Source organism: Seriola lalandi, unplaced genomic scaffold, assembly GCF_002814215.2.
Source record: "Seriola lalandi dorsalis isolate HSWRI2012SDOR001 ecotype SW California unplaced genomic scaffold, Sedor1 jcf7180002054680, whole genome shotgun sequence".
In the NCBI taxonomy this organism is placed as follows: Eukaryota; Metazoa; Chordata; class Actinopteri; order Carangiformes; family Carangidae; genus Seriola; species Seriola lalandi.
Window position 1 is genome coordinate 442,013 of NW_019525233.1, and position 25,305 is coordinate 467,317.

Below are 25,305 nucleotides of genomic sequence, written 5' to 3' on the forward strand. Positions count from 1 at the left end.
ATTTCCTAATCTGATGTGCCAATCAGCAGGAGGTTATCATCTGTCAGTGACCCATCGCTGTTACAAAAATAAAAGCCTTTTCAGATCTTACACCTCTGTTGTTGAGGTTTGGTCAGATTCAGGTACAAAAACGACTTTGTTGGGGTTAAAGTACTTAGTTACAGTTGGGGAACAATCTCCCATGTCGAAGGCTACGTCCACACTGATACGTTTTAGTTTGAAAAAGCATCGCTTTTGCTGCGTTTTCGCCTGCCGTCCACAATACGTCGGAGTTTTTAGAGTGCCTTGACGTTTTGCTGACCCTCCCTGGACACCTCCCTCTGAAGGATTTGTGGCTCTACAGCAGTGTCACTCTACTTCCTCCTTTGTTCCTGAAGAGCCATAGCTAGAGTTTACCCAAGACGAGGTGCTCCCAGTCAATTAGCAGTTTTTTCAGCTGCTTAACAGTAGAAAACTCATCATCTTCACTTATGGATTTTTAGTGTGAAGCAACTCGAAGGAAGTGTTTTGTGTGTTAACAGCTTACAAACGTCACAAACAGCCTTCACACACCTACTTCCTGATAGCTGTTACTCTCATGCTGCAGCTGTGCTGTGTCCCCATGATGCACTTTGTTTACGGCAGCAAAGAGGCCCGTCTTCTGCACAGGAGATAAGACGTTATTATTATTATTATTATTATTATTATTATTATTATTACTGGGCACATTATGCCTTATATTTTAAAGGCGCTGAACACTTCTGTTCTCAATCAGCATGTTACTGTGAGTGATGTGTTCAACAGGAACACTGTCAGTCCATCCTAATACAACCTCATCCACACAGTCCTGATGAAGCTTTTGAGGGTGAAACAATCAATAATATGTAATGATGATTTGTCAACTTTATTTATACTGCATACTGTCTCAACACTGTTGCTTACGAATGCTGCAATTTTTTTAGTTTGTTCACACATGAAGCAACATGTATGTTTCCCAGAATCACACAGCTGAGGTTCCTTGTGAAGCACCCACAGGTTCTTGATGACGTTAGTGGTCAGTAAGTGGTTTGTAGTGGCTAGTTGAGACTAGGTGTGGGTTGAGGTATGTCCACCTTTTTTAAGCCTAATTACCACCGACAAGTACTACTGTAATGATGAGTGGTTGAGTCACCGTGCAGCTCCTGTCTACCTCACTGCTTCAGTCACACAGCTCTGTGACTGTGAGTGGAGTTTGTGCGTAGCATGCCTTATTATGGAGCTGGTGCCTCTTGTAGAATTAAGTTAAATCCCCCTCTCAGTATTTTCTTTATCTCTCTTTTCTCTTTCTGTTGATACCTCTGGGATATTTCTCTTCAGCTGGAGAGAGACCTTAATCTGGAGGATTCACCTGTGGGCTATGAGTGTTTGCTTACGAATATGTTACTGGTAAAAACAGCATTTTCTGATAAATCCTTTTCAATGAGGGAAAAATGACTCACCAACACAACTCAAAAATAACTGAATAACTGCTGGTTAATTCCCTGGCATGACACAGAGCTGATAGAGTATGTTATGGTACACAGCTGATTCACCATGTGTTATGGTGCAAGCATGTGTGTGCATGCATATGCTCAAAAGGAAGCACATGTAGCTGAGTTGCTTATTCACACCAGAATGACGCATGTGCTTAAGAAGCCTGCAGAAGCTGTCCGGGCAGGCTGCAAGACAAAAACACACTCAGACACATATATATACAGCTCAGAGTGCGATGCTCCTGCAGTAGGATTATGCAAGTAAACCTGTGAGTTCAATCTGGTGGTTGGCTGCTAATACCTTCTAAAGAAGGTTCGCAGTGGACAGCTCCATTCTGGGCGCTAATACTGCATGTAAACATCCATGTCTGCAGCGTAGGAGAGGCGATCACCAAACTCTGTATTGAAGAATCCACACGTACGGATATTTGTTTTTTTTTTTAGGAGGCTGTTGTTCTTGTATCCTGTTTCACTCCAGACATCTGCCTTATGAGAAGTCTTATGACGTCTTAAAACTGACGGTAGGAGGTGAGAAAGGAGGTGAAGTGCAACAGGGACAGGCAGGGTCGTGCACGGAAAAGTAATATGCCAATATGCTTCTGGACATGAATGGTAAAATGGTAAGACGTGTTCACAGCTTTCTTTTGTTTTGGTCTGTGTGTGTGTGTGTGTGTGTGTGTGTGTGTTATGTGCTCGGTCTGTGACAGTCACTCACACACTCATCTGTTGCCTGCAGGTTTCAGCTACAGAAGAATGTGTAGGACCTATGAGACTGACTCAAGAGCCAATTCAGGTAAGACAAACACAGACTCTGTAACATCTGGAGTCATTTTACTCACCACCAGTGTTTGAGGGAGGATGTTTGATGTTAACAGATTTCATGATTTGAACAGCAGACAAGTACTATAAACACTTATGTCCTTCAGTCTGACATAAATGATTGAATCTGAGTTTTAGAAGACAAAACTATGCAAAATGCTGATTTTAAAACTATGAGTATACAACTTTACATGATACAACTTTAGATGATTATTGATATTAGTCTCAGTTGAAATGATTATTTCAGTTCTTGTTGTCATAATAATAATAGTAAACTTTATTTATAGAGCATTTTTCATACTAGAGATGTAGCTCAAAATATAAATTGTACATTAAAATAAGGGCAAATAGGACAATGAAATTAGACAAAGACAGTAGATGATAAAATATGTAAATGACAATACAATTATAAATGGTTATGTGTTGCTTCTTTCTTTGAAAGCAGCAGTACAGATAATGCAGTTGGCAACAAGTGGACCTACTTACATCTTGTGTAACTTGTGCATCGATATGATGATCACCAGTAGAGGCTTGTGCTATGTTCAGGTCACAATGGGATTTTGTTGTTTGTTCCACTTGGAAACTAGTTACATCAGCTGATTAGTGGTCAACACAGATGGCTGTTGGAAGTTATTTTACCTATCCTGTATCAGAGGACAATGTTTACATAATCTATACAAGAGTATGTTTACATAATCAGAATAAAAATGTTTATATAAAATGGGTAAAAGGTAATACAAGTCTGTCCTAAAACAATAGTCAGGTGCTCATACTGAAACAGGTTTTGCTTGCTCCTATTCAGTTAGATCCTAATGTGATTTCAGTGGAAGTGAAGGAGGGACAAAATCCACAGTCTGTGTTCTGTGCAAAAATGGATTCAACAGTTTGATAGTGCAAGTCCTATATGTTGTTTTTTGTTGATTTTAAAGGATATAAATACCAGTTATGGATGATAATATGGGCCAAAACTGGAATCTTGACTCTTTGCTGAGTTTATACTGATTAATTGTACGGTACGTTTGTGGCTTTGAGAGGATGCAGAGTTTGTTTGATGGTCAGATGTTCACCTCCGACTACCTGCAGACACCTTTTCGGTTGTCCGATCATCTTGGCTGTCAACAACTTGGGAATATTGCAAGGTTAGGTAGAGTTGAGTCAGGGATTGTCTGTGCTCATCCTCCTCTGGTTAGGGATTAGGACGTGTGCTTGTCAGATTTGCCCTTATGCAACAAAGAAAGTAAGAGCTCCTGGAGGTGACCAGCTGGTGGAGATGCAGGTAACCGCGGAGCATTCCCTTTGTTCTGGCGGATTCCTACGTCAGGAATCGGCTTCTTTATTAGGTGCTTTGTTTATTGCTTTGATTTAATTTGCTTCGGTTTGAGCTGCGCCGCTTTGACCGATCTCCAGGGGTTTCTGAGTTCAGCCCAGTTCCCACTCCACTGCAGTGATGTGAGAGGCCTGGCATGCCACTCATGTTCATGTTGAGCTACAGTATCCTGATCTATCCCTTCAGCCCCCTCCTTCTCCTCCTCCTCCTCCTCTTCCTCCTCCCTCTCCTCCTCCTCACTCACCATGCCAAATAACATCGCACCAGGAATCTCTGACTGCGTGCAGGCAGGTGGAGGGACCAGGGGCTTTATTAAAAAGCCTTCTAAGACCGCATCTCATGCCCCATAAAAACCTTCACCCGCTCTCTCAAAGCAGCACACGAAAGTCGTACCTCCAGCCTTCTGCTGGATCCATGACCTCACCTGACCCTCTCCTGTTTCACTCCTTCCACAGGAACGGAGAGATGAAAAGAGGGAGATAAATGCTCTGCAGGAGAGAGTTATATATTGCGAGTTCTCCTTGACGTTTACTGTTAACTGCCTCACAGTCCTGGAGAGTTTCAACCTCTCCAGATACTGCAGCTTATCTAATGATTCATGTGCTTCGCTCACTGCACAGATAAGTGAAGGTAAAGCCGCACACATGTTGTATATTCAACATGCACGTTCCTGCAGTGAATGTATTATATCTTGTTGGAAAAATCCAAAGGTTTTGTAATTGTGCTACTTTAACCTTTAACCTGCAGGATGGAAACATTATGCAGAATTTTCACTGACAACCAGTGCTGATGACAGGAAACATGACATGAAAGAATTTATAATTCAAAAGATTTGTCAATTAATTGATTAAATCAATAGAAAGTTAATTGGTAAATGATGTTTTTCGGGCTGCCGGCCCGTCTCATTCCCGTGAACGTGATATCTCAGAAACGCCTTAAGGAAATGTCTTCAAATTTTGTACAAACATTCACTTGGACTCAAAGATGAACTAAGTTAAATTTGGTGGTCAAAGGTCAAAGGTCAAGGTAACTGTGACCTCACAAAACACATTTTTGGCCATAGCTCAAGAATTCAAACACTAATTATGACAGAATTTCACACAAAATAATAATAGTAAATTAAAATTATGAATTGTGGACATTTTGATATCCAACAGGTCAAAGATCAACTTCACTCTGACATCATAATGTCCTGCAAAAACACATCTGGTCATTATTCAACGCTGTAGCTCATGAACAGATGGGGAGACTGTGTAAAGTGGTGACACTGATCTTGAAGCTGTAGTGACTGTGTAGAGCTTTCTTGGCTAAACACATGAACACAAACACGGAGTTTGTTTTGTTGGATGAACATACACATTATTACAGTAGACGTGCGGCAGAAAAACAGCAACAAAGCTTAACTGTAAATAAGTCAAGTTAAATCAGTTTTATTTATATATCCCTAAATTCCACAGTCTTCACTACATATTTTGCATGAGTCTGGACGGACTTGGATTTAAACTGGTTGGCAGAGGCATAAAACCTGAGGCGGTGATTCCAGTTTAAGCAAAAATGCCACGAATTCACTGGTTCCAGTTTTTCGAATAGAAAACGAAACTGGTTTTCTTCATCTCCTGTGACAGAAAACTGAATATCTGTGTGTTCTGGACCAAACAAACAGATTTCAAGTTTCTCTCAATTAATATCGAAAAATGTCAATTAAAACTGTATTTATTCAAACTACTTGTTTTATCCAACAAACCAAGTTTAAGAAATCCAGCAAATATTCATGTTCCAGAAGTTGGAATCAATAATTTCTGTGTGTGTGTGTGTGTGTGTGTGTGTGTGTGTGTGTGTGTGTCTTTTGTTGAAGAAAAGACATTTCACAAAATCCAATTATTATTATTATTATTATTGTTCTTAATATTTTATAACTACTACAAAAACCTTTCACAGCAGAAATCTTATTCACTCATATTGTGTATAAAATGCCCTGAGATTCTGTGCAGTATAATGACATAAAAGCTTAAATCCTTAAACATAAACACAGGATCTCAATGGGCCGCCTTTTACTTTCATGTGCTATCTCTGATTCGCTAAGACTGTGTTACACTCCCACACAGATGAAGCGCTCGCAGTTAGTTAGCCCAATGACTGACTCTGTGTTTGGGAGTCTCCTAACGTCAGGAGGCATCTGGCCTGGGTGTGCAAACCTGGAGGATTAACCTCTGAACTCTAAAAATGTGAGTCAGTTCGCAGCAGAAGTCCGGGATAAGCCTCGGTGCCAGCTGAGCACTAACTAACTGCACAGTGTTTTCATACAAACCACCGAGCCGATAAGTGACTGCGTCGTTTGTGAATCTAAATATGCTGTAAGTTAAAATATGTATTTACTTTAAGGATGATGTAATCACGTAATTGTGGAAAACACAAGTTCATTTGTGTACAATTAGCAGTGAGTTAACACAAGGCTGTGTGTGTGTGTGTGTGTGTGTGTGTGTGTGTGTGTGTGTGTGTGTGTGTGTGTGTGAGACATGATGGAGTGCAGCCATGTGTTTCAGTGTGTTTGACTGGGTGTACATCGGATGGGGGTTATTAAGACCAACGGCGCCCCCTCCATGCTCGTCGCTGGTGACATATTTGGGTGGCAGGTCAGAGATGTGTGCGGTCGGCGTTGTCCCGGGGTCGGCTGGGTACTCTGTGTGTGGAATTTCACATGCTAGCACCATGGTTACACAAAGCAGTGCCATGGTTACACAAGCCAGCACGGGATCAAAGACTGTGGACCTTTCACAGGCACTCACCAATACTAGCTCATTTTCTCCCCCTCGTTCTCCTCTTCTCCTTCTTCTTCTCCTTCTTCTTCTTCTTCTTTTACATCTTCTTCTTCTGACGCTCCCACCTGTTCTTTTTCCCATATTCCATTTTCAGTTTGCCCTATCTCCAAGTGTGAAGGACGCCATATCTAGATATCGTACTTCTCTTCCTGATTTTAAAAACTGTGCAGGAAGTGTTGGGAGTGGTGACTCTGTTTTTCACCCACTCTCTCTCTGTGCTGCACCTCCCTGCACTCCCTCTGTCACTCTATCCTTTGTTGTCCTTAGAGGGAGTCAGGAGGTGATGCTGCTGCGAGGCAGAGCTGAGTACTGTTGGTTCTGGCTGCAGCCCAGCTGCCTGTGTGTGCGTGAGAGCGTGTGTGTGTTTCTCTACTGTACGTGCCTCTTACACTGCTCTATTTCCTCACCACTGTACCAAAGGTGGCTGGTGTGCTCGTGGTCAAAACACAGTGTGGGATCAAAAACACGAGTCCGTGCTCCGCAGGCTTCAGGTCTGTCGGTGTGAAATACAGAATTCATTTGCGATTGTGCTGCTCACTTAAAAGCTGGAGGAACAATCGGGGGGGGTGTGGGGTGTGTTAGCGTAACATACACATGATGACGCCGTCTGTTCAGCGGTGCCATCCATCCATCCATCCATTTTAAATACCCGCTATTCAGGATCATGGAGGAGGCTGGAGTCTGTCCCAGCATGCACTGAGCAAAAGCCAGAGAGGCGTCCCGTACAGGTTGCCAGCTTGTCACAGGGAAAACAAGCAAACGCATGAACATACTCGCAGGAGATGGACAGTTCACACTGAAGTCTTCAGTTCTCCTGAGATGTGCGTGTTGTGGGACTGTGGCAGGAAACCCACATATAGTCAGAGCAGCAGGGCTGAGACTGAAAACCGGGACTGTCTTTCTGTGAGAGGACACAGCTGATCACGAAGCCGCAACCGTTTTTCATTTTCTAAAATTTTCAGATTTTCTGATCAGTTTTCTTTGATTTTTCTAAAAGAAATTGTGTTTGTTTGTTCGCTTCTTTTCTCAAAGAATGAATGAAAGACATTTATAATGACAAAACAAAATTTAATTAAATTGAATTTATTTAATAGGGACAATGGCATTTTACATAGTTCCAGTACAAAACATGAAACTGATGTGTTGCAAAGAGAGTTCATAGCTACTGCTAATCTTCAACTCTTGTCTCTAGTTGGGCTTTTGATTGGTTGTTTTATTTTGTATATGCGTTTGTGCTGGGACAGCACTATAAGTGTTTCAAAATAAAGTAAAATAAAAGAGGAAAAAAAGAAATGAATCCCTTCCATACAGTGACCTCAGAGCACTGGACAAGATGCTTGAATCATCCTTTAAATTGTTTTTAAACTCGTCATTATAATTCTTATAAAAACACACTGAGGAGCATTTAAAGCTTCACTTTGGTCTTTAAAGGATCAAATTCAGTTATTTTACCCCCTAAACTGACTTCTTCCACATGTGTTTTCCAACTTAAAATTTTAATGTGAACAATTTACAGGTCTGTAAAGGTATAAATTAAGCGGTTCTGTCCACTATAGTGGATATAAAGCCCATCCATTAGCTATACCCTCTTATCCCTGTGGGTTGCGGAGGATCTGGAGCTGATCCCAGCTGACATAATATAAGTCTCACATTTTTAAAATAGCCTCAAACTCCACAGGGTTTGTCTCCGTCCATCTATAGCAGTCTGGCAGGCCGGGAATGTAATGACTCCTTGAAAACTGTATGTACAAAATGAGTGAAAGGGTCTAACGGTCAAACCTAGTCCACCTTCAGAAGGTTCAATAACTCGGAGCTGCTGTCACATTGGAGGGTTTTGGCACAAATTTCTATTTTTTAGGTCTTAAAAGAAGGAGGTTTAGCAGTTGCACTTAGTGGCTATCCAGATCTTAAATGTCAGTAACCTTGGTAGTGCTTTAACCTTGGTGTCAGTATTACAGCTGCTGCTCTGTTACCACAGTTTATCACAGCAGTAGCATCCCCGTCTCACCTGGGCGTCCCGCTCCCTTCTGTCTCTCTCAGGTCCTGCTGGTGTTCGCCAAGGAGGACAGCCAAAGCGATGCCTTCTGGTGGGCCTGCGACCGCGCTGGCTTCAGGTGTAACATCGCACGGACACCCGAGTCCGCCGTCGAGTGTTACCTGGACAAGCACCACGAGATTATAGTCATCGATGGACGCCACTCACGCTACTTTGAGCCTGAAGCCGTCTGCCGGTGAGTTATAACTGTGTGACCGACGTGGCAGCTGTTGTTTCACTTCTCCTAGAAATTTGCTTAAAGAAATAGTTGCATGAGAAGACTGACAACGCACTCATGTCTGTACTGTAAATATAAAGTCATAGCCAGCTCAACTCATCACAAAGGCTGGAAACAAGGGGAAACAGCCTGGCTCTGTCCAAAGGGACAAAATCCACCTACCAAAACCTCTAAAGATCAGTAATCTGACCAAGAAACAGTCTGGCCCATCCACCTGATGTTTTTACACTTCACTACAATGTGTTTGTGAGCTTGAGAGGTGTTGTGTGGACCTTTTGGACAGAGCCAGACGAGCTGTTTCCCCCAAAAATGTCTATTCCTTTAATCATTGCAACTGCACATTGATTCCTTCGAGCGCTTGAACTTGGACCGTGATCTTGGCTTCTTCTCCTGTTGCTGTTTTCAGACCAACATGTGTGTTTGACATTAAACAAAGAGTTTGAAGGGCGGAGAAGTTTTCAAACAAAGAGCGAGTAATTCCTCACTGCAGTCAAAAATAATCAATAGCAAAATTATGAGGGTTTTATTTCACTCTAAATGAGTAATAACAAAGAATATCCAGAGTTCATGTCTAAGGCAGCTGCACGGTGTGGAGGGCTTGTTGGCGCCATCTGGTGTTCACTTTAAAGCACCACAGGCAACTACAACCTGAGGCTGCACAAACTGCACGGACTGACGTCTGATAGCTGGAGGCTCAGTTCAGTGTTTTTGCTCTAAAGAGAAGCAGCGGCGGACGCGGCGTCTCACAACTCATAAGAGGCTATTGAAACAGAGTGGCACTCGAGTGAGCTTCATCTACAGATTGTGAGTTTGTTGACATGAAGGCTGGATAGCGGCCCAGGGGGAACCGAGAGGAGTTCAATTGTAGAAGCTTGAACATTTTTTTTTATTTATTTTTTTTCCACAGCAAAAAGCCCCTGGACACTTTTCAGAGACCTCTTTGATTGTAGAAATAACCTCACGCACTGCCTTGTTCTTGCCAGCTGTTTATGTTCACACTGGTAAAACGGGTCTGTGCTATGTTTGTCCCCATTACTTTCTGGCGCGCATTGGCATTTCAAGATTTGTTTAGGAAGTATTTATAGTTCCATATTTTGCACAAATTCCTCCAGATTCATTCTTTGTGAAATTTAAAGTAAATAAAAGCTGGATATTCTTCTGCTTTCCGACGTCTTATTATACAAAGGATGTGTGTTAGGGGCCTTTTGAAAGGGGGGGTTTCCAAGGCCCAAAGTGTTTAATGGTTGTGTTAATGCCTGTGTGAATACCTTATTTATGTTTAAACATCCTCTCTTTTCACAGCCTTGGTATTAAGCTGGTGAAACAGTTGTATCGCTCATTATTTTTAGCTGAGACGACCTCTGTGTTTAATTCTGTCATGATTTCTGCAGACTGCTGGGCTGTAGTTATTGTTAGATGATACAGTGCGAACCCATCCAAAGTTCTTGGTTACACTAAAAGCCACCACCGTATATTTTGCGGAGTGATTTATTGTAAGTGCTTCATTATTTCCCCAAGTAAAGGAACAGATCCATTCGTCTCTCCTGTCTCCTGATGACCACAGTTTGGCAGCTGCTCGCTGTTTGTCCATTGCTCCTTCACTCCTTTCCTTGTCACTATTTTTTCTTTCCCTTTTTCCTCCCCCCTTCCAACCATCCCTATCCGTCATCTGCTCCCTGTGTTCCTCCTCTTCATCCTCCATCACCGTCTTCTTATTCCTCCTCCACCTCCGGTGCCACTTTCCCGTACGAGGTGCCAGTGGTGTGGCTTCGTGGTCGAAACCTCTGAAGCAGATGTTGTGTTTGGTGTTTCTGTGTTAAGCACAGAAATGCCCTGCCCATCTTTTTGTGGCAATGACATCACCCCCCCCTCCCCTCCTCAAATCTGCCCACATGTTTACCCTACACCTGAGTCCAAGCCACTTCTCCTGAGCTCAAAGTGTTGATGAGATGAACTCCTGTTGACTTTTAATCCATGTCTGTTTTATTTCCAGGTTGATCCGCGCCACAAAGCCCTCGGAAAACACAGTCATTCTCGCCGTCGTGCCACAAAAGTGAGTTTTGAAGTCTTCCATATAGCGTGAACCACTGACAGCATGTTTCTGAAAAATGATCGTGGTTTGCACATGGTAATAATTCTTTTCTGTCACTGTATAGACCGCCTGACCAGGACGAGCCATCTGTTCTTCCTCTCCTCTGTGCTGGATTTAGCAGAGTACGTCCAACGTCTTGCTTTAGCCTGTGACTGTGTTTATAGCAGACGAGCGTAGGCCTTGTGTAGGCCTTGTGTGTTGTCCTTGTTTCTCGTAGATGCTTTAAGAGACTTGAGGCGCTTAAATAGCTGCACGTATTGAAAGAGGCTCTTATTGTTCAGCTGCGTTCGATGGTGTGAAAGTGACGTAGGAGGTTGCAAAACAAGTCGCTGCTGAGTGAATCCTGACTCATTCAATTTTCCTCTCGTCTCTCTCCGTCTCCTTCAAACACCACTTAACCCGCTTTGGCCTCCAGAGGTTTGTGGAGAACAGCAGTGTGTCCGCCTGCTACAATGAGCTCATACAGATTGAACATGGAGAGGTGCGCTGCCAGTTCAAACTCAGGTACAGCAGAGCAAAAACACCATCATGTAGTCATATATACACGCATAAATATATATATTTACACATACGAGGTGGTGTTGGTAGTGAAGGTACTATTCCTGCATTCTGAGCTGCTGTGGCTTTATTCATCCGCAGGGCTTGTAACTCTGTCTTCACTGCTTTGGAGCATTGTCAAGAGGCTGTGGAGATCACCAGTGAGGACCACATAATACAGGTAGGGATGACACATACGCACATACATGCACACGCAGTACAAACAGAGCCGAAAGGCACAAAGCTGGAGATATTCTAAATGTTATATTGTAAATAATTTCCCTGTCCTGTCTGTGGGACTCAGCTCCAGGCTCATTGCTTCTCACTAAAGGTTAGGGCTGTCGAGAAATGAGTCACCATCTCAGTTGAAATGATCGTTTCTGCATTTCATTTTCACAGAGAGTTTTTGATACTGATGATTATGATGTTATTTTTTGTTGAGGCTTGTACCAAACAAACGTGTTCCTTTACGTCTGGAGAATATGACCTGAGGGCCGGGGCGTCTCTGTAGCACCACGACGGCACAACCTTACCTTTTCATCAAAAACATTGCAGCTGCTGCAATCGTTGCCATTTTTGATTATGTTTTGATTAAATGTGGAGTCCAACTAAAGATGTGAATCTTTAAAACAGGTCACAAATGTAGGCCCTATGCTTTCAATTACAATAGAAGGCTGAATGATTTCCTAGAGCAGCTGCATCTGTAGTTCCCATTAAACATTATAAACACAACTCAAACTGAAGTGAACACTGTAATTGTTGGGGACTGTTTTTAGTTGCCGATGTGATGCACTAGTGACATTGTATGTGGAATCTATATAAAATAAACTACGGTGCCCGTGTCTCTTCCTAATGAAGAAACATGACGACATTAATAGAAATATAGAATATAACCGTGTTTTAACTTTAACACCTTCCTGGTTTCGTCCCAGTACGTGAACCCGGCGTTCGAGCGGATGATGGGTTACCACAAGGGGGAGCTGATCGGGAAGGAACTGACTGAACTCCCCAAGAGCGACAAGAACAGAGCTGACCTGCTGGACACCATCAACACCTGTATCAAAAAAGGAAAGGTCAGTCACACAGTCCATCCATCCATCCATCCGTCCATCCGTCCCTCTGTGCGTTAACAGATCTCTGTTTCATGGCCTGACTGTTCTGTTGTCTCTGAAGGAATGGCAGGGCATTTACTACGCCAGAAAGAAGTCAGGCGACAGTATACAGCAGCATGTGAAGATTACACCTGTAATCGGCCAAGGAGGGTAAGATCACCTTAAACAGCCCAAAGTAAAGACTGTAAGACTGTAGATTCTCAAGAGGTAAGAAATCCCTGACAGGTTCTTCTCTCGCTCTCTACAGTAAAATCCGACATTTCGTCGCCATCAAGAGACCTCACATTGACAACAACAATCAGGTGAGTCATTTTGGTTATGAAACTCTGTGCTCAGTGATGATTTCAGTCATCACTGGATGTTTAGCTGCGCTCTAATAACATCTGGAGGCTGGCTGAGATCAGCAGAGGCTCTTACAAGAAGTCAAACAAGAGCTTTGAACAAAGCGTAGCCATAAAAAAAAAACATCTCCATCACTGATCAGATATGAACCTGGGCTAAAAATTCAAACCTGGAACACCCTTTGTTTATCTGCCCAAAACTAACAGCACCTGCACATTAGCAGCACTTTGAAACTTGAAACCGCTCGCTCTCAAATCTGTCCAATCTGCTGCCGATTTGCAAACTCAGATGATAAATCCTCAGTTTACTAGCAGCTGTTTGGAGAAAGAAAACGCTCCTACAAAATTTACAAAAGCCTTTGACTTCAATAAGCCCACTTTTGAAGGATCACAGTGAGCTGGGTTTGCTGTTGTGTAGCTTAAACAAACGTCAGTCCGTCAGCAGTCCTAATGCTACGGTGCAGCTTGGCCCAATCAAGCCGATGGAGAAATGAATGATTGAGTCCAAACTGGACTCAGGCATTGATTTGATTGAAAACTCTGCTGGCAGTAAGTTTTACATAAATACTTCAGATGAACTGGAGGCTAGAGTGTCAGATTTAAATACTCCCAACAGGGCATGTAGCCTCACAGGCTGCCAGCTCTGCTGAGGAGTGTGCACAGCTCCTCTGAAGCAGCTGTGTCGCTGCTCTCAGCTGGGTTCCAGGCCAATAACGTCATACTACGCTAAGCTACGGCTAAGCACCAGGATCCCCGGCTAAGGCCTGGGAGGGCTAGCAACCAGGCGCCAGGGCTATTTATACCCAGGCAAAGCTGCACAGGGACTAGCTTTAGCTCATTGCTCCCTTTCATCGTGTGTACATAAGGTGAGTCAGCCGTTGGCATCTGCCTGCCAAAGCCAAATAGCATTCATTCCTGCTTGTTGGGATTGGGAATCCTTCGACATGGCAGCAACTGAGCCCATTGCCGAAATCATGGAAGTCACCCCACACACACACACACACACACACACACACACACACACACACACACACACACACACACACATACACACAACCTGAATTCTGCACCGTCAAACTGAGCGGTATTATCACAATTTCCCTTTTTTTAAACTTCATTTTCAGCGCACGTTATGCGAGTAGGAACAAACGTTTAGTATTCAGTGACATTTTAAACTACAGCGTGTTGTGAGGCGTGTACTACATCCCCACTGAGACACCATTATCTACTTGACAAGCCAAAGGCCGTAGAGGTCTTTTCAGGAGACCACTGATCTGATACTGTTTCCCTGGTTGGGACATTTTCCTCCGAGCAGCTAAAACCCGACATTATTCCTCATCTTTTCCCACCCAGACGTTTTGGCTGTAGAGCACGGTTTCCATTTCATTGTGTTGTTTAGTTAGCAGTATTTGTCTTAAGCGCTCCAGACTTACAGCAGGTTTAGGGTCAGTTTTGTTTGTCTTTCCCTCTCAATTAAGGGCCATCATAATCTCAACTATTTCCCAGCTTTTAGTCAACTTAATTCAAAAACTGTTTTTTTTTTTTTTTTTTAGATGTCTGTTTGTGCTTTGCAGCCCATGAAGCCCATTAAAATGCAGCCAGCTAAATCTGGCAACCTTGTATGTCATTAGAAGTGTTTATACTGTCTTAATCCTATTTACTCAGTATGGGACGCACTGGAGACCCGAGAACAAGCAACTCAGAAATCTAGAAAGGAGTCCTTTTTAAAAAAGAGAAAATGAGCAATTGTCTCACGATGGCACGGATCCTGAAAATGACATTTTACATACACACACTTCAGGCACCCATTTCTCCATGTTTAATTAAATTTGTCTGATTTTTTATATATAAAGATGAATTAATAGTTCATTTGGATGAACCCTTTCATCATCACATGACTGTGCACGATGCGCTGTCAGCAACATGTTAAGGTGCAGTGAGTCACTGGCTGAGGAAAATCTGCTGTAACCGGATTAGAGGCTCTTCATCTCCATATCTACATAACATGAGCGTGACTAACAGGATGTACTGTACAAATTGTCACCTGCATGAAAATATATTATTATGAACAGTGGGAAATGTGCTGTCAGGTTCATGTAGCTCAGAATCTTTTTTAACATCTTATTACGTTTATAAAGTGTCTCTCTTGTGAATCTTAAGCTTCTATTTAATGTTTTTTTTTAAATTAGATGATAGTAAATATTTTAGTCATGAGAGTTAGAGACATAATCTAACAAACTAGTATTTCGTCTCCACTTCTAATGTTCTGTATTTGGCTCCACATAGAAAGTCACCTGCTGATTTTCTGCATGTACAAACATGGAGAGAAACTGAGGAGTTAGAGAGTTTAAAGTTTTCAGGCTGACGGGTTGCAATGCCTTCGGTTTTTACCTTTAGTATAATGATATAAAACACAGATACTGCACTCTGCCTTCGCATAATCTTCAGGGAATGTAAGGAGCAAATACAGAATATAAACAAAAGGCTTTTCTTTCAGTTTTCTTAAACCATTCTTTTAAGAAAATAACCTGTATTTGGATTATTTACAGTTTATAGTTGAAATGTATTTGCTTTGCTGGGGTTTTTTTCTACTAGTAAAATACATTAAAATCAATATTATAAGAAACGACACTTAGCTGGAGTCGCGCAGCTGTTTTCAGGTCGAGTGAGTGTTGACATATCAGAGACTCAGACTTTGATCTGCTCCTGCTCTGTGTCCATCAGGTCCACAAGTTCAACAAAGAGGAGAGATGCAGTGGGGAACATTCTCAATCAGGTAACTGACCACATCACAGTTCTTAATGTCATTTGCGCCTCTTTTCTAATTCAAACAAAGACGATAGCTGGAAATGACATTTCTCTTTGCTCTGTTTGTACGACGTGAACAAAAAAAACAAAATGTCAGCAGCAGCGTTTTATCAAAGTAGACAGATTTACTGTCCAGACAGTTAGAGGACACTGAGGGTTCTGGAAATACCTTTGGATCAGTATGTGCTATGAATTATGTTAGAAATGATGAGTTATGAATAAATTACCTTCTAGGGTTTTCAGTGTAATTGTAATGTATAAGAGGCACAAACTGGGACGAGGTTTAGAAGCTCTTTACAAGCAAATATATTTAATCCAAGACTCTCCATTACTCTAAACATATTGCGTACATTTAATGTCCATGACTTCCCTGTGCCTCTCTGCAGAGTGCCATTCTCTGCGTCACCGGGACAGGAGGAAAGATTCAATTGACGCCCGATCGCTCAGCTCCCGCGGCAGTGACGGTAAGCCCATTCAAACGCCATCATCTGTTTGGATGAATGGAGAGACTCTGCAGAGGAGATGAGCAGGAGAGGCAGAGAATGACGAGGGGCAATGGGATAAATATGCAATGGGAGGAAAAGGAGAAAAAAAAGTTCTATTACAAAGGCGGGAACACAAAGGAAGAATGAGATGGAGAAGGGGCAGATGATTGGAGATGGCAAATCAGAGAATGAGTCAGCCTGTGTTGTGGTTGGTACTTGAACTAAAGAGATCTTAAAGAGAGATACTGTGGGCTGATGACATTACAAACCTCCCTCCTCAACTCACTTTGACGCAGCTGCTGCTATTTTCAGGTATCTCAGCTGAGTGCTGCTTCTCCCGCTTCCTTCTTCTCTAATCAACCTGTTTTTCTAACTCTTCTCCTCCTGACATCCTCATTTTCACATTTCTTTATTCTTTACATTTTCTATAAATTCTTTTTTTTATCTTTTATTCATAAGCCCTCTGAGTAAATAACCAGGGTTTGGCTCATTGTTTATTATAATACACAAAATCTTTTGTTTTTTCTGAATCACAGCTCCCAGTTTACAGAATCGAAGATATTCCTCCATTGCCAGGATTCACTCCATGACCATCGAGGCTCCCATCACCAAGGTACGCAGCGTTCAGCGTTCAGTCGTTTTGCAAAGCTAACGGTCCCACACGGAAAATTATCTTTGACATTTCAGTTTTGAAGTGTATTTACATTTAAATGTGCACTTTCAACAATCTGCATACTTTATTTTCTCCATTTAAGTGAAACAAAAGACATTTTAAGTACAGATGTATTTTTGTGAACAGGAGAAATTAGTAAAACTTACTTCTACATATGATTTCTTTTAACTACATCATACTTGTTCTTAACAGTTGTTTCAGCATTTCCTATACACGTCAATTTTGAAATGGTTCGTCAATATCCACATCTGTTTTTGTACTTAAATGTCTCTTTGTTTAATCATTATTAGCTTTATTAACAACTGGATTTACATCTTCAAAATTTCCTGAAAACTTTTCAGATAAATTAATTCCAATTTTTTTGAATGGTCAGATATTTTTGGGCCTTACATCCTGTAGTTCAAGTGCTACATAAGACAACATTAAATGTTCTGAGAAAACCATGTAATGGGGTTAAAGGAAGCTATCGTCTGTAGGGATCTTCCTCCAGTAATCAGTTTCATACTGAATCCTTTACGTAAGTCCACGCCTTCAGCAGTGAGGAGAAATCACTGAGCTCATTCTTCGTTCTTCACATGTTGGGTTTTCCCTGTGAATGCAGTTCTCTTATGGCCCATTACCAGCCTGTTTCATCAGGAAGTGCACACAGTTTGATTGCAACACCTCAGTTCTGTCCGTTCGAATCCCTACCACTTTAACGTATCATCCCAACACCACAGAGCCATTCAGCGTCCATTAGGAGCCGTCTTCACTGCCTTAATGTTGTTTGACCGAGCCAATAATGGAGGGTTTGCCTCTTAACAACTGCTAATAGGCAGACATAACAACTAATATGATATCCTATTAGTGAGAAGATGTGTCACTGCCTTGCCTCTCTTTCTGCCACATAATATTTAAACTCACTTTCTTGCTGAATAACCAACTTTATGCACATATTTTCATACTTCAGGAAGTGCTGCTGAGAGGAAGCTGCAGTAGACAGACATAAATACAAACATAACCCCCACCCAACCCCACTTTCTGCAGTATTCGTGCTGTTCTGCACTGTACAGTGTTTTGAGGATAATTTAATTCTGACTGCCTGCTAGATTGTCCCTGAAAAGTGTCACTGTTAATAATTATGAGGTTAAAATTAAAGCTGTTAAACTGTATTCCAAACCAATAACTTTTTAATGGTGAAACTAAATATTCAACTTTATTTTGCGGATGATATTATTTCCTTGCAGGAGACGAGATAATTAGCAGTAAAAGATAAATTTCATTGTTCCCGTGCTCTCCAGGAAGATACATTTCTGGGGATTATTTACAGCATGGATGATGATGTTGTGAAACACACACCGTGTCTTTGGACTCCTTGTTCTGCGCCACTATTTACAGTTGATGCTGTCAACATCAGGGGATTTGTTCTTGTGCGTTTATTTGTGAACATCACATTTTAACAGAAACATTCAATGATTGGGTTCTGTGAATTTTCCATGACGCCACTGACCCCACTGTCATGATGCTGTGAGCAACAATAAACCCAGGTCAAGCTGTCGGCTGGGTCATAATTTGATAATATACGGTATAGAGTATGTCGCATTGTCTCTCTACTTCCTGCTGCAGGTCTGGTGATGTTCTTATGTGTTCAAACAGCAGCTGTATTTAGCTGTTTCGCCCCAGTCGAGATTTCTCCAGCATCACATGCGCATCTCCATGACACATGCACAAAGAAAGGAGCGCTCTGTTACGCTCGTGTCTTGCAGAGGGCTCTTTGTGCATCTGTCTTTGTGTAATATCGGGACTTTTTCTTTCCCCCCTCCACCCCAGGTTATAAACATCATCAATGCGGCGCAGGAGAGCAGTCCGGTGACCGTGGCCGAGGCCCTGGACCGCGTGTTGGAGATCCTGAGAACCACCGAGCTCTACTCCCCTCAGCTCGCCTCCAAGGAAGATGACCCCCACACCAACGACCTGGTTGGGGGGCTCATGAGCGTAAGAGGCCGTATAGATTCTTAGTTTATTCATAAGTGTAGAAGCTTGAAACACTTTATAAGGTTAGAAACACGTTCTTACCTCATACATGTGACACTGAACATTCTTGTTCAACAAAGACATTTTTGGCTTCCAAACTCTGTCAAGTCTGTATTTTCAGAGTGGCAACAGAGACTTTGTTTATTTTATTTTATTTTTTTATTTGTTGAATAAGCTGAACTATGAGGTGAGTCACCGAACACAGATGTTTACGTCTGTTCTGAAACAAGTTTTCAGATCCATCAGATGAAACATCCAGCACGACAGATTTTGTTTATTCTATTTAACAGATAAAACGGTTGAAATTCTTTCTTTTCCTTTTCTTCTTTTTTCCCAACACTGTTGCACTGGGTGAAATGTTCCCTCTTTACCATGAACACACACACACACACACACACACACACACACACACACACACTAGTTTATTTTGCATACACAGTCCTGCTGCCAGAAACACTCACCAAACGTGTGTTAATCCGCAGCTGAAAATAGTCTCTGACAAATGTACTATTTACAGTACAACAATCTGAAGAACATCTCTGAGACACAACACTGATGATTAGGAATTACTGAGTCTTTTAAAAACACAGTTACAGATGTGTATGAGGTTGTTTTTTGTGTGTGTGTTGAGAAGAAACAAATGGGTTCATAGCTCGGAGCTGCAGACTGGCTGCCGAGGTGGGAAAGTAGTAAGAGATGGACTAACATATTTGTCTTTGTGGGATATTTTTACATAAGAAAATAACAACAGAATCTTTTATTCTCTTGTTCCCACTGATAGTAAATATTTATCTTTTGCAGGAAAGTTTTATTGCATGAATTGTGGCACTAATGTACTTCTATATTTGTAATTAATGGAACTGTTTCTCTTTGTTTGTCCAGGATGGGCTGAGAAGACTCTCTGGGAATGAATATGTCTTCTGCAAAAGTAAGTTTTAAGGAACCAATAAATTATCATATTATGCCACCAACCATGTGTAATTATAAAACAATATAATACAATATAATTACTTCTTTGGGGCTGATTAGACCTGAGGTATTAAGTGAAGTTACCGAACACCGTGCACTGATTTGAAGTTTCACGTTGTCCAGCTGCTAACAGATGCAACAAAACTAACAGAGGGAAGAAGACGCCATTCAAACCCTTATAGTTCTGAGAAGAAGAATATAAAAGAAATGATTATTCACACTATAATGACTAAGACGAGCCAAACAATGTTGAGTTAATGTCCGAGTGAAGAACATGTAGGAGTACAGACCCTCATCACCACACAGATTATGGAACATGACGGCCGCTGCCTCCGGTGAATCTCATGAATAAATGTTGAGCTTAAGGTGGTTATTGTCAAGATGAAAGCCTCACCATCTTCTTTTAGTTTTCTACCCTGTGAATTCTTCCATCTGAATTTATTATTATGAAATACCCATTATGATGATTAAAGGCACAAGAACACTTAACCGAGAGAAGATCAAAATCAAGAGTCTATTAGCGAAGAGATTCTTCTTTTTCATCAAGATGAAAACAGTGTCCTTACATCAGAGCTGCAGCTCCATCAGCTCTCGCACAGTTTTTTAAACAAACTTATCACACACCATCTTTGACCCACACTCTCAAAGGAGCAGATTTACAAAGTGAGACTCTCAGTCAGTATGTTTGCACATGTATATAGACGTTAAAGAGCCAAGACTGGTACAGTCATTCATTATTTATCCGTCAGATCTCATGCAGAACTGCCTCTTGCTTTGCCCCCTTTTATGGTCAAATCACCTTGAACCGTGTGTGTGTGTGTGTGTGTGTCTGTACACGCTTCTGTCTATCTGCTAGATATGAGCCAGAGCCAGCTGGCCATCCCGGTCACTCTGAATGACGTGCCTCCGTCCATCGCCGAGATGCTGAATGATGAGGAGTGCTGGGAGTTCAACATCCTGGAGTTGGAGGCAGCAACACACAAGAGGTAGACAGTGAATAAAGGAAGACAACATGAGGAGGAAGACTGTTAATCAAAATGTTCAGTATACTGCTTATGTTGTGGATCATGTCAGTTAGTTTCATAGATTACACTTTAACATCCTCCATATTGGCAGTTAATGTCTTCTTACCTTCAAAAAAGCATAAAGACTGGAAGCAAAAGGTTTTTCCAGATGCATAACCCTTACACTTAGTTTTATTGTTAGCTGTTTCCCCTGTTTCTAATCTTAATGCTATGCTAACTACCTGCTGGCTGGACTGGTAGCGACCTTCTCATTCTACCCACAGACAGTCGGCTTTTCTCTACAGAAACTGTGATGTCAAATGATTATCCAAGTGATTCAGGGTAAAAGGATAAAGATTTACATGTGCAAAAAAAGACTTTAAACTCTATGAGGATGGAGGAAGAAGAGACAACAAAGATACTTCGATGTAACGAAAAGAGCAACACACAAAGTATTGGGTAAAGTTCAGGAAAACACTGATTAAGTGTGTGTGACCCCTGCAGACCGCTGACTTACCTCGGGCTGAAGATCTTCACGAGCTTCGGCGTGTGCGAGTTCCTGAACTGCTCGGAGGCCACGCTGCGCTCGTGGCTGCAGCTCATGGAGGCCAGCTACCACTCCTCCAACTCGTACCACAACTCCACGCACGCCGCGGACGTGCTGCACGCCACCGCCTACTTCCTACGCAAAGAGAGAGTCAAGGTTGGAAGAAAAACATGCGCATGTTTGAAATGTTGCTTACAGATGCAACAAAACCGTATGAATCCGTATGAATATGATTGGACATTCACAGTCAGCTGTTAGCCAATTGTTAGCCACTGCATCTAAACCAACGCATCACACCAAAGTAGATTCTACAAAAATAGTGTCTCCTTCATGTTGCTAAATGCCATAAAGCCCTAAATAATAACATGCATGCATGTAATGTGGACCACATGGATCATGTATTAATCATCTCTACTGTCATCCAAAACAGGCCCCAAAATGTTTATGATAATCCAGCACATCCTTTAACAACATATCCAGGAAACCAACACGCTCTGGTGCGGCTCAGTCCAGTTCTGACGTCACCCTCTGTCTCTGCTGTCTCTCTCAGGGCAGTCTGGACCAGCTGGACGAGGTGGCGGCGTTGATAGCAGCCACGGTGCACGACGTGGACCACCCAGGCAGAACCAACTCCTTCCTGTGCAACGCTGGCAGTGAACTGGCGATCCTCTACAACGACACCGCCGTGCTGGAGAGCCACCACGCCGCCCTCGCCTTCCAGCTCACCGTGCGGGACAGCAAGAGCAACATCTTTAAGAACATCGACAGGTGTGCAGCGGCAGCTAACGGTGGTGCTGTACTGTTATCTACCGGTGTGCTGCTCTTACATTGATCCAAATCGTTCTTCATCCTCTGGCAGGAATCAGTTCCGAACACTGCGACAGGCCATCATCGACATGGTGCTGGCCACGGAGATGACCAGACACTTCGAGCACGTCAGCAAGTTTGTCAACAGCATCAACAAACCGATGGCTGCCATAGAAGCTGTCTCTTATACACATCTTTTCTTTTGATCATTTTCATCGTCTCAATTTGCAGAAATTATCTCATTTATGGTCTCTGACCTTCCAAGCTACAAATATACCTCGAGTTTCCAGTTATTACCTCCACCGAGCAGGTGGTTTTCACCTGAGTCTCTTCGTCGGTTTGTTTGTTTGATTGTCAGCAGAATTACAAAAAGCACTGAACCGATTCACAGCAGACTTGGTGGAGGGATGGAGGGAGGGCCAGGAAAGAACCCATTGAATATTGGTAGAGATCCTGTTTAAGGGGCAGATCCAGGAATTTTTCATCACTTTTCTTAACATTGTGAGATATTTTGGGCATTTCTCGACACTTTTGTCAATTTCTCAGGAAATAATATTTGGATCTTGGTGTAAATAATCAGACATGTCTTTGGTGTTGAGATCGACGACGTTCATTATGATCTCTCTGTGTTTGCCCTGCAGACAGATGAGGAGAAGAGACAAGGGCTGCCAGTGGTGATGCCAGTGTTTGACAGGAACACCTGCAGCGTGCCCAAATCTCAGATCTCCTTCATAGACTACTTCATCACCGATATGTTTGACGCCTGGGATGGTAAGAACATTTTCTGTTGTGTGTTTGCATGCCTCTGCGTTTTGTGTCACACACATGTTTACCATTGATTGATTGATAGATGGCTTATAGCTGAAACCCGTTTGCCCCATATTAAATGTCAAAATTATTCAAGTGTGAGTGCCGGCATCTACTTTATGCAGCCACGACCGTGCACCTGATACAGGAGCCTAATCAGGATTTGGATTTGTCCGCGCTGCCACACTCCTCATATTTACCATGACGCCGGATGATGATGACGTTAGTAAAAGGTCAGGGTCACATTCATAGTTTGGGAGTCAAGACAGGTGCTGCGATCCCGTTGCGCTACAAGCTTAAATGTTTACTTTCAAAGAAGTACTTGCTCCAGAAAAAGTGGTGTGTTTGGAGGTTGTTGCTCTGACACACGTCTGAAGTTCACTTACTGTGAACAGTTTCAGCTGGTTAAAGTTTTTTTTCAGGAACAGGTTGAGCAGAAGGACAACAAGTCAAGAGAAGCAGAGAGGAAGAGCATGGTGCTTGTAGCTCCCCATTCCCACTGAATATCCCTTTTAGTTTAGTCTTCCCAAGAGGGAACTTGTTTACTGTAAACACAACTCTGTTGTCACGGAAAGATTCCTAATGTCAGTGGGACAAAGAGGAAACTGCGTCGGGGGAGGGGAAGTTGGGAAAATAGTAGAGGGGATGGGGGTTTACGATCACTCGGTTTGGGGAAAGACGAGCGGCCAAGCAGAACTTCACTTACACATAAACACAAAAACACAAAAACACACACACATGCAGCCGATTTCAATTCACCAGGGTCACTGTGAGGTCATTGCGGGGTCATCGTTAGGCCCAGAGGTGCAGAGCGGGTCGTCAGTGAGCCGGAAATGAGGATGTAAATAACAAGCTGAGAGAGAGTCTTGCACACACTCTTGAGAACACAAGTGTGTGTGTGTGTGTGTGTGTGTGTGTGTGAGTGGAATAGAGGCAGTGAGACCTTTCAACCCCAGCAGTCCTATTATGTGGGAGCCATTACAAAGTGTACATAACATTACATTACCACTGTGCATGAACTAACCACACACACAAACACATGTGTTCCTGCCTAATAGTTCATGTGGAATGATAACAGGAAGAGACGATGGCAGGTGTGTGCAGTCAGTTGACATTTCACTGTAGGTGTTTGTGTTTATTCCTGGTTTCCTGAGGGATTTTTATTTAACCATAAAGGATGGGGGTCACAAGTCTTCCCCAAAATAATAATCACATTTCCATTTGTGCTCTGAAAGAGTGACTGATTATATCTGTGGGCTCACATCATGTGAAAATATCACAGTGGTACCTAACGTCACCAGAAAAAGGCAAATGGTGTTAATTTTTATGCCTTACTATACTATCACGTTTTTTCAAATTTTTTTTGCCTAGCTATACTATGACATTTTATGCCTTACTATACTATGACGTTTTATGCCTATCTATATTATGATGTTTTTTCAAATTTTTACGCCTTACTATACAATGACTTTTTTCACATTTTATGCCTTACTATACTATGACGTTTTTTCACATTTTATGCCTTACTATACTATGACGTTTTATGCCTTACTATACTATGACGTTTTTTCACATTTTATGCCTTACTATACTATGACGTTTTATGCCTTACTATACTATGACGTTTTTTCACATTTTATGCCTTACTATACTATGACGTTTTATGCCTTACTATACTATGACGTTTTTTCATGTTGTTTTGTCTTAATATACTATGACGTTTTTTCACATTTTTATGCCATTTTTATGCCTTGCTATACTATGACGTTTTTTCACATTTTTTTACCTTGCTATACTATGACGTTTTTTCACATTTTTTTGCCTTAGTATACTATGACATTTTATGCCTTACTATATTATGACGTTTTTTGACTTGCTATACTATGAAGTTTTTTCACATTTTTTTGCCTTACTATACTATGACGTTTTTTGCCTTGCTATACTATGACGTTTTTTCACATTTTTTTACCTTGCTATACTATGACGTTTTTTTCACATTTTTTTGCCTTACTATACTATGACGTTTTATGCCTTACTATACTATGACGTTTTTTCATGTTTTTTTGCCTTAATATACTATGACGTTTTTTCACATTTTTATGCCATTTTTATGCCTTACTATACTATGACGTTTTTTCATATTTTTATGCCTTACTATACTATTACGTTTTATGCCTTACTATACTATGATGTTTTTTTCACATTTTTATGCCTTACTATACTATGACGTTTTATGCCTTACTATACTATGACGTTTTTTCATGTTTTTTTGCCTTAATATACTATGACGTTTTTTCACATTTTTATGCCATTTTTATGCCTTACTATACTATGACGTTTTTTCATATTTTTATGCCTTACTATACTATTACGTTTTATGCC

At 41.8% G+C, this 25,305-nt stretch overlaps 1 protein-coding gene across 1 annotated transcript in view; it reads left to right on the forward strand.

The window, feature by feature from the left end:
* Positions 1-25,305, forward strand: part of pde8b (phosphodiesterase 8B) — a 44,357-nt gene that overhangs the window by 8,810 nt on the left and 10,242 nt on the right. Inside the window, exons 2-20 of the mRNA XM_087178232.1 lie at positions 2,227-2,283; positions 8,496-8,686; positions 10,722-10,781; positions 10,885-10,942; positions 11,236-11,324; positions 11,460-11,538; positions 12,290-12,430; positions 12,531-12,619; positions 12,717-12,771; positions 15,535-15,586; positions 16,005-16,082; positions 16,640-16,716; positions 18,586-18,750; positions 19,672-19,717; positions 20,615-20,744; positions 21,267-21,465; positions 21,860-22,077; positions 22,169-22,295; positions 22,758-22,887. Of these exons, the coding sequence (XP_087034358.1) occupies positions 2,227-2,283; positions 8,496-8,686; positions 10,722-10,781; positions 10,885-10,942; positions 11,236-11,324; positions 11,460-11,538; positions 12,290-12,430; positions 12,531-12,619; positions 12,717-12,771; positions 15,535-15,586; positions 16,005-16,082; positions 16,640-16,716; positions 18,586-18,750; positions 19,672-19,717; positions 20,615-20,744; positions 21,267-21,465; positions 21,860-22,077; positions 22,169-22,295; positions 22,758-22,887 (2,041 nt within the window). The remainder of the gene's footprint in view (positions 1-2,226; positions 2,284-8,495; positions 8,687-10,721; positions 10,782-10,884; positions 10,943-11,235; positions 11,325-11,459; positions 11,539-12,289; positions 12,431-12,530; positions 12,620-12,716; positions 12,772-15,534; positions 15,587-16,004; positions 16,083-16,639; positions 16,717-18,585; positions 18,751-19,671; positions 19,718-20,614; positions 20,745-21,266; positions 21,466-21,859; positions 22,078-22,168; positions 22,296-22,757; positions 22,888-25,305) is intronic.